At 44.9% G+C, this 7608-nt stretch overlaps 1 protein-coding gene and 1 pseudogene across 1 annotated transcript; both read left to right on the forward strand.

Moving 5' to 3' along the window:
- On the forward strand, positions 1–119 carry LOC133368108 (5S ribosomal RNA; annotated as a pseudogene).
- A 3823-nt stretch (positions 120–3942) lies between these two features.
- Positions 3943–6681, forward strand: LOC133366646 (claudin-9-like). Its single transcript, XM_061589972.1, has one exon. The coding sequence runs from the start codon at positions 4597–4599 to the stop codon at positions 5251–5253; it is 657 nt and encodes a 218-aa protein (XP_061445956.1). The 5' UTR covers positions 3943–4596; the 3' UTR covers positions 5254–6681.
- The last annotated feature ends 927 nt before the right edge of the window (positions 6682–7608 follow it).

A 7608-nucleotide genomic window follows, 5' to 3' on the forward strand; every position in this document is an offset into this window, starting at 1 on the left:
GTCTAAGGCCATACTACCTTGAACAAGTCTGATCTCGCCTGATCTCGGAAGGTAGGCAGGGTCAGTCCTGGTTAGTACTTGGATTGGAGACCCCCTGGGAATACCAGGTGCATTAGGCTTAGAGGAAGGCAATGGTAAACCATCTCTGAATACCATTTACTATGAAAACCCTATGAATATTAGGGTTGCCAGGTTCATGGCCTGAGACTGATCCTGTATCTTTAGGAGAAGAGAAAGTCCCCCATGCAGGGGGAAGGGAGAATTCCACCTTGTGGTTTTTTCCATTACAGTGTTGCAAGAACACCTGCACTTGGCTGACTTTTTCTTCTCCTAAAGATACAGGATCAGTCTCAGGCCCTGAACCTGGCAACCCTAGTGAATATATCAAAAAAAGATTCATAGGGTAGCCATAAGTCGTAATCAACTTGAAGGCATATAACAACAACAAAGGTTTTGTGGACTACAGTCCACTTTATCAGATGCCATAATTATTATCCTGAGTTACAGGAATAAATACATATGGGGAAGTAATTGTAAACTGTGAGGTCAGAAGGAAATGAACTGCAGAAAGTACAGATGGTGATAATTATATCATTAGCAGTGGCCATTCAAAAAAGAAAAAAAGCAGTTGATGGTGATAACACAGACATTTTGACATTGGTATACCAATTAACATATGTAGTGTGATTAAAAACCTTTATCCTGATTCGATCCACAAGTTTCTGCATTGGACCTCTTCATGATTTGTAATTTAATGGCTTCTTGTTGAAGAGCATACTTGAGCATGTACAAAATGCTTTTCCTTCAACACTAAGTGACCATGCAAACAATCATAACATATTGGAGAGCTGGGCCAATTACATCCCCAGCACCTTTTAAAAAACAGCCCTGGGCCCAGGAGATAACAAGCTTGTCCACAAAGATGGCAAGATGGTCCACACCATACACTGAAACACATCAAACGCACATTTAAAGAATATGGCTTCCCCCAAAGAATCATGGAAACTGTAGCTGTTCATTAAGGGTTCTGAGACTTTGTAACTCTGCGAGGTCACTCAGGAATGATGGGGCTTGTAGTCCAGCAACTTTTGGAAGGGCCACAGAGTCCCTATCCCAGTTATATATTAAAAAAAACAAGGTTTAATCTCTGATTCAGAAGAAAACTGCTGTGCTAAGGTTGCGGATGCACTGGGCAAAATAAATATTTTTTTTAAGCCCTGCTTATCAACTGCGGTTGCCACATTATCAACCTGTTTCAGAGTTGTGTGTGCTTAACTCACTTTTTATCAGACTTTGACAACATGACTCTTTTTTGACCTGGAGACAGAAAAATCCCATTAGACCTCTTAATCCTGTTATTTTACTGCCCCAGACTGGCATTATGAGATATACACCATGCTGTGGATGTGACTCTTTGCCTAGAACAGTCTTCGCCAACTTGAAGCCCTCCAGATATTTTGGATAATCGTATTTATTTATTACTTTTATTAGATTTATATCCTGCTTTTTTTCTGTCATTGTGGAACCAAAGCCAGGATTCATGTAGTTCCTACACAGTTACCTATCCAGGCACTGACCAGAGCCAGACCTGCTTAGCTTCATAGAATCATAGAATAGTAGAGTTGGAAGGGGCTTATAAGGCCATCAAGTTCAACCTCCTGCTAAATGCAGGAATCTAACTTCAAGCATATCCAACAGGTAGCTGTAAAGCGAACTTTTACTGCCTCCAGTGTTGGAGAGCCCACCACCTCTGTAGGTAATTGGTTCCATTGTCTTACTTATTTAAAATTTTTCTATCCTGCCCTTCTACCTTAAAATAAGGCACACAATGAGGACGGCTCACAATAAAATCATAATCGATAAAACACAAAAGACATTAAAACAGATAAAAATATGTAAAATAGATTTAAGAAGTATAGGGGAGTGATATTAAAAGGGACTAAAGAGGTAAAACTAAAAACAGGTAGAAATAAAATCAGTTTTGGGTTCTACATCAGTGATGCCTGGCATTTGACCCATTATGTCAGGTACTGACGCCATGCCTGGAGCCTGTACTGTGTTCTGGAGAGTTCCTGGTTCAAATCATACCCCTGCCGCAAACTCACTAGACAAGAGAAGCCATGGTCTCTTAACCTAAGCCCCTCCCTTGCCATCTTCAATATGGAGATAATAATGCTGACCAACCATATAGGGTTGTTGCAAGGTTTACTGGGATAATGTGTGTGTACACCACTATCAATCAGGGTGGCTGTCCAAGTATTGGTGTACTGCAGCTCCTATCATCCCCGACTATTGGCCGTGCTGACTGAGGCTGATGGGAGTTGCAATTGAACAACATCTGGAGGGTCACAGGTTAGTCATCCCTTAGTTTTCAACTTTTTTTGGACGTTGGACTCATCTTTAACACCCAACTGCAGAGTGGGATTTGCTTTTACTTTTAAAATGTTATTTTAAAAAAGTTCATTTTTCATTTCATTTTTTTTCTTCCTTATTTTTTAATTTTTTTTTAAAAAGGAATTTTGTGGGGATTTTGGCACAACCCACTTGTGAATACCATTCCCCTAGCTGAATATGAATGCTTTAAAGTGCTGTATTCCACCTTATATGTTCCACTGCTTTTACCTCTGAGGATTATTTTAGGACATCCTTAATGGTTTAATCAGAAATAAAAAACATATTAAATGACATATAAAATGAGTAATTCTTAAAATAGCCAGTTTTTCTGCCTCAGCTGCAAAATATTTCCAAAATTATTTTGATGCCCATGCTATGGATTACTAACTGGATTATTGTTATTTTCTAATGTTAGCTTGCATTGTTGCTTTCTCTGTTATTGTTGGCCTACTATTCCTTGTGTTAGGCTGCAATCCAGTACACACTTCCCAGGGAGTACGTCTCATTGAACCCAGTGGAGCTTACTTCTAACATACTGGATTGCTTACTTCTAGTATATTGGATATAATATATATCTAATATATTGGATTGCACTTTTTAGGGAATTAATTCTATGAATAAATCCCATAGAACTCTGTAGGGTTTACTTCTGAGTAAACTTGCTTAGGACTGGGCTGCATATAGCTTTGTGATTGCAAAAACAAATGAGAGCAAGCTATGGACGAATACTAATTATCCCACCCTTCCTCCAAAGCGCTCAAACAGGCTTAAATGGCTGCCTTCCCTGTTTTCACATGAGGTGAGGCTGAGAAAGAATGACTTGCCCCAGGTCATCTAGTGAGCATCACAACTGAGTGGAGATTTGAACTTTGGTCATCCCAATCCAAGCCCACCAACTATAATGCACTGGTTCTCCGTGGCTAAGTTTTACCATTGTTTTTCCTCTACACCAGAGGTGGGGGATCCGGCAGCCCTCCAGAAGTGGCTGGATTACAACTCCCACCATCCCTGAACGTTGGCCATTCTTGCTGGGGCTGATGGGAGTTGGAGTCCAGCAACATCTGGAAGGCCAGAGGTTCCCCATCCTGACCCACCCCACCGGGAGCTGCATTTGTGCAGTGAGAATTATATGAGCATGTGTGTGTGTTCCTGTTCTAGGCTTTCTTTTCTTTTTGTTTTTATTTTAAGTATATATATTGTGCATGCAACATTTCTTGTGGAGTGCTGTTGGCTGGTGTGATTAATATCTGATAAGATTCCACTTCTCCGTGCCTCTTTCCTAGAAGAATTCGACCGCAAGAACTCCCTTTATACCTCCCTCCCTCTCTCCACCTCTGCTTGTTTTTCTCCTCGGCCTCCCCCTCTTCCCCCCCTTCTCCTCTAGAATGGGCAGCTTCCCAACTCGCCAACAGAAAATAAAGAAATATTCAAACTCTCTCCTCAACACTACCATCACCCAGTCCCTCGTTACCATGGAACCCCCAATGCCCTTCTCGGCTTGGGCTGCCTGCCCCTCCCACCCACCTGTTGGGGGCTCATATAACCCGCCCCTCCCTGTCCCTAAGCACGGGCTCCCACGGGATCCTTCGAGACAACAGCAGGTACCTGTGAAGGCGAGCAATTCAGTAACAAACAGCCTGCCAAAGCCACCGGGAAGAGAAGGCGGTGGATCTGCCCATCTCCCATCACCAGCTTCTTCCCGGACCTTTCTGCGTTGCTGGTTCCACACCTGCCAGCCCTTGGTCCAGTTGAACCCATGAAGTGACACCTCACAGACTGATATCCTTGGATGATCCTACACCATAAACCATCCCTTGGATGCTGTTGACTGCCATCTTCCAGCCTGGTATTCCTCACAGGTAATACAAGAAAGTCCATCCTGTAGTGATATCGCCAGCCGGTCCGATAAAGAGACTTGGTTTTGCAGAGGACCCCCATACAAATCCCTTCTCCTGGGCCCACACATTGCTGGAATATTCCTCCAGGACTTATTGTCTGAAGCTGTTCTTTGGGGAAATATATTGACTCCTGTTGTTGCATCCCTCACTTTAAAGATTGTGTCTTTGAATTCCCACCTGCTTCCATTTCCATAAAGGACAGCCTGTCTCTGGGCACTGCCACCCCACAATACGCATTCCCTGACCCTCCCAGACGGTGGCGGAAGACGTGCGTGGCTTGTAGGCTACGTGACAACCGTCCATAATGGCCTCCGCAGGGCTGGAGATCTTGGGCATGGGCCTGTGCATCATCGGCTGGCTGGGGGCCATCATCGCCTGCGCCCTGCCCATGTGGAGAGTCACGGCTTTCATTGGGAACAACATTGTTGTGGCGCAGATCATCTGGGAGGGGCTGTGGATGAACTGCATTGTGCAGAGCACCGGTCAGATGCAGTGCAAGATCTATGACTCCATGCTGGCCCTCTCTCAGGATGTCCAAGCTGCCCGGGCCCTCATGGTTGTCTCTGTGCTGCTGGCCATCCTGGCACTGTTGGTGGGTATTGTGGGGGCAAAGTGTACCAATTGCGTGGAAGATGAGGGTGCCAAGGCACGCATTGTCATCACCTCAGGCTCACTCTTCATCATCTCGGGGCTCCTGACTCTCATCCCTGTGTGCTGGTCTGCCAACTCCATAATCCGCGACTTCTACAACCCAATGGTGGTTGAGGCCCTGAAAAGGGAGCTGGGGGCTGCCCTCTATGTTGGCTGGGCAGCTTCTGCACTGCTGCTGCTCGGAGGGTCACTTCTCTGCTGCTCCTGCCCACCACGGGAGGACCGCTATCCACCCCGCATTGGGTACTCTGTTCCGGCCAAATCGACTGCGCCTCCAGGCAGTGGGATTGACAAGCGGGACTATGTATGAGCGGCTGTGGTGGTGGGGTAGATTTGCCAGATGCTGCTAGGCCCAAACCCTGACAGGAGTTGCTGGCCCAAGGACTTTTTCAGTGTATAAACAGGACAAAGCCAATCAGTTTGGGCTGAGCTGTGATATCTGGCAATTCTGCATGTGTGTGTTTGTGTGTGTGTGCAGGTATGTGTGTATGACCGTGAATGAGTGGGAGATTAGGAAAACATGAACAAATAAATGGATATGTGAGAGAATGAACAAACAATTATGAAAGAGATGAGTGCCCCAGCAAACACAACTGGAATGCAGAAACATAAGTGAGGAGGCTGAGCAAAGGCAAGCAGGAAGGCAGGACAAATATATGGAAAAGTTAATGGCTAAGCAAGCAAATGTATGTTTGGGAATGGGAGATATAGGGGCAGATAAATGAATGGGTAGACACTTGTGATGGAGAAGGAGGCGAAATTAAAAATGAGAGAAACAGGAAGCAAAACTGAATGCCGTCTGATTTTTTATAAATAGCTTTGCTCTAAGAACCAACTCATGTGAAGAAGCTTGGTCAAGAACAAAAAGGAAATGGAGGGAAATGGAGAGCTGAAGAACAAGGGACCGAAGGAATGGGGAATGGATGCTCGCATTACTAAAATAAAAGATGGAATTAATGGGGTGTGGTGTGTCGAAACGAAACGGAATCCAAGACAAAATGGGCAGGAAAAGGAAGCCTACCCAAACCTGACAAATCGAGAACAAAAGAACCGTGAGGGAGGTGGAGATTGGAGAGAAGGACGCAGACTTCGTCACAAGGCCCGGGCAAGAATGGCAGAGTGAAATGGCGAGCAAGAAACAAAGGCTTGGCTTGCTGAGTGCGGCGGCGGGGGGGGGGGGAGGCGGTGTGTGAGTGTGGGTGTAACAGGACATGGCAGGAAACCCTGACCCTCTCCTACCTTGGACTGACGCTATTTGCTTGCTGGTTAATAATTTGTTGAGGATTTGGCTGCTTCCAGGGGCCTGGACAAACAGACGGGGCTGTTATCCCCCTGTTGCCCTCTTATCCATCTGCCATAGCCTGCCTCAGACAGTGCAAAGAGGAAATCTATGTCTTTCTCTCTCACACACAGAGATATGCTAGTCAGCCGCCGCCACCACCCCGCCTTTGCAAAGTTGGGAACAGAACCCAGGTGTTCTGACTCCCAGCCCCCTCTGGTATTGGGGTAGGTGGGGCTGGGGGAAAGCATAGGATTCTCACGCATGCTCCTTTTCTTCAGAAGTTTCCCAAGGCAAGAGGTCCGGGGGGGGGGAGCTTCCTGAGGTAACTTTTTCCCCATTAGCAAGAAGAGGTGAAAGGGGATCCCTTTTTGTGATCACTCACTCTTTCCCCCCCCCCCAGCTCTTTGTCGTGTTACTGAAAATTATTATTCCAATAAAGAAGAGAAATATTTGTAACTGATCTGTCTTGGTCTTCTTTTTGGGTTGGGAAGAGGGGACTGTGGACCTTTTGAAAATGGGGAGCAAAGTCTAACTATGAAAGAATGGAAAGGGGCACAGGAGAACAAATATTTGTGTGGGTAGGTAGTAAATATACAAGAAAATGGCTTCATTTGTAATAGGGTTGGTGTCAGGCGGGAAGCATGGCAAGATTTCATGCATAACACATGTGACAGAAGCTCTTTAATTCTCTCTGTTTTGGACAAGTTCTCAGGAAAGGTACTTTGTTTATGCTCAGGAGTACTCTCCTTTACCACGTCTCTTATTCCCAGCCATTTAAAAAAGCATATATCAGATTCAAATGAAGCTCTGGCATGCAGGAAATCTGATGTACTGATGCAGTTGTGCAGGTGTGTTAGGCAGTAGTCTTACACCTTTTCAGACCCTGGACCCATCTTTAACCTAACAATGCATTTGGGAACCATTTTCTTAATTTTTCCCCAAGTATATAACAGTGTTGCTGTTGTGATCTGCCTTAGATCAAGCTACAACCCAATATTGGGTCTCAAAGACCAATGTCTAAGGGCCCCTCCAGACTGTGTTTTTGGGTGGGTGTATTCTACAACATGTCATTGATGCTATAATACTGTATTAGTGGTAGATGTATATGAGACTGTCTGCACATAATTCGGCTTTATTAGTTGTTCTGTGACCCCCAATGTTACTGCATTATTTCCATCCAGAGGGGCACTCTTGCACTATACGGCAACAAAAATAGGACAAAAATTAAACAGCAATGTTGATGGTGCAAATTGTTAGAGGATTTCAGCAGGAAGTTATGGGACATGCACTGATTGAAAAGCAAACAGTATGTCTGCCCTGAAACTTTTGAAGATGCAAATAGTGTTGAAGGTGATATTGAATATAACCGCCCTGATTCCATCA

The sequence above is a fragment of the Rhineura floridana genome, chromosome 11, assembly GCF_030035675.1.
Source record: "Rhineura floridana isolate rRhiFlo1 chromosome 11, rRhiFlo1.hap2, whole genome shotgun sequence".
NCBI classification, from domain to species: domain Eukaryota; kingdom Metazoa; phylum Chordata; class Lepidosauria; order Squamata; family Rhineuridae; genus Rhineura; species Rhineura floridana.

Coding starts and splice junctions, on each gene's coding strand:
- LOC133366646 (XM_061589972.1), top strand. CDS start 4,597: ATGGCCTCCGCAGGGCTGGAGATCTTGGGCATGGGCCTGTGCATCATC.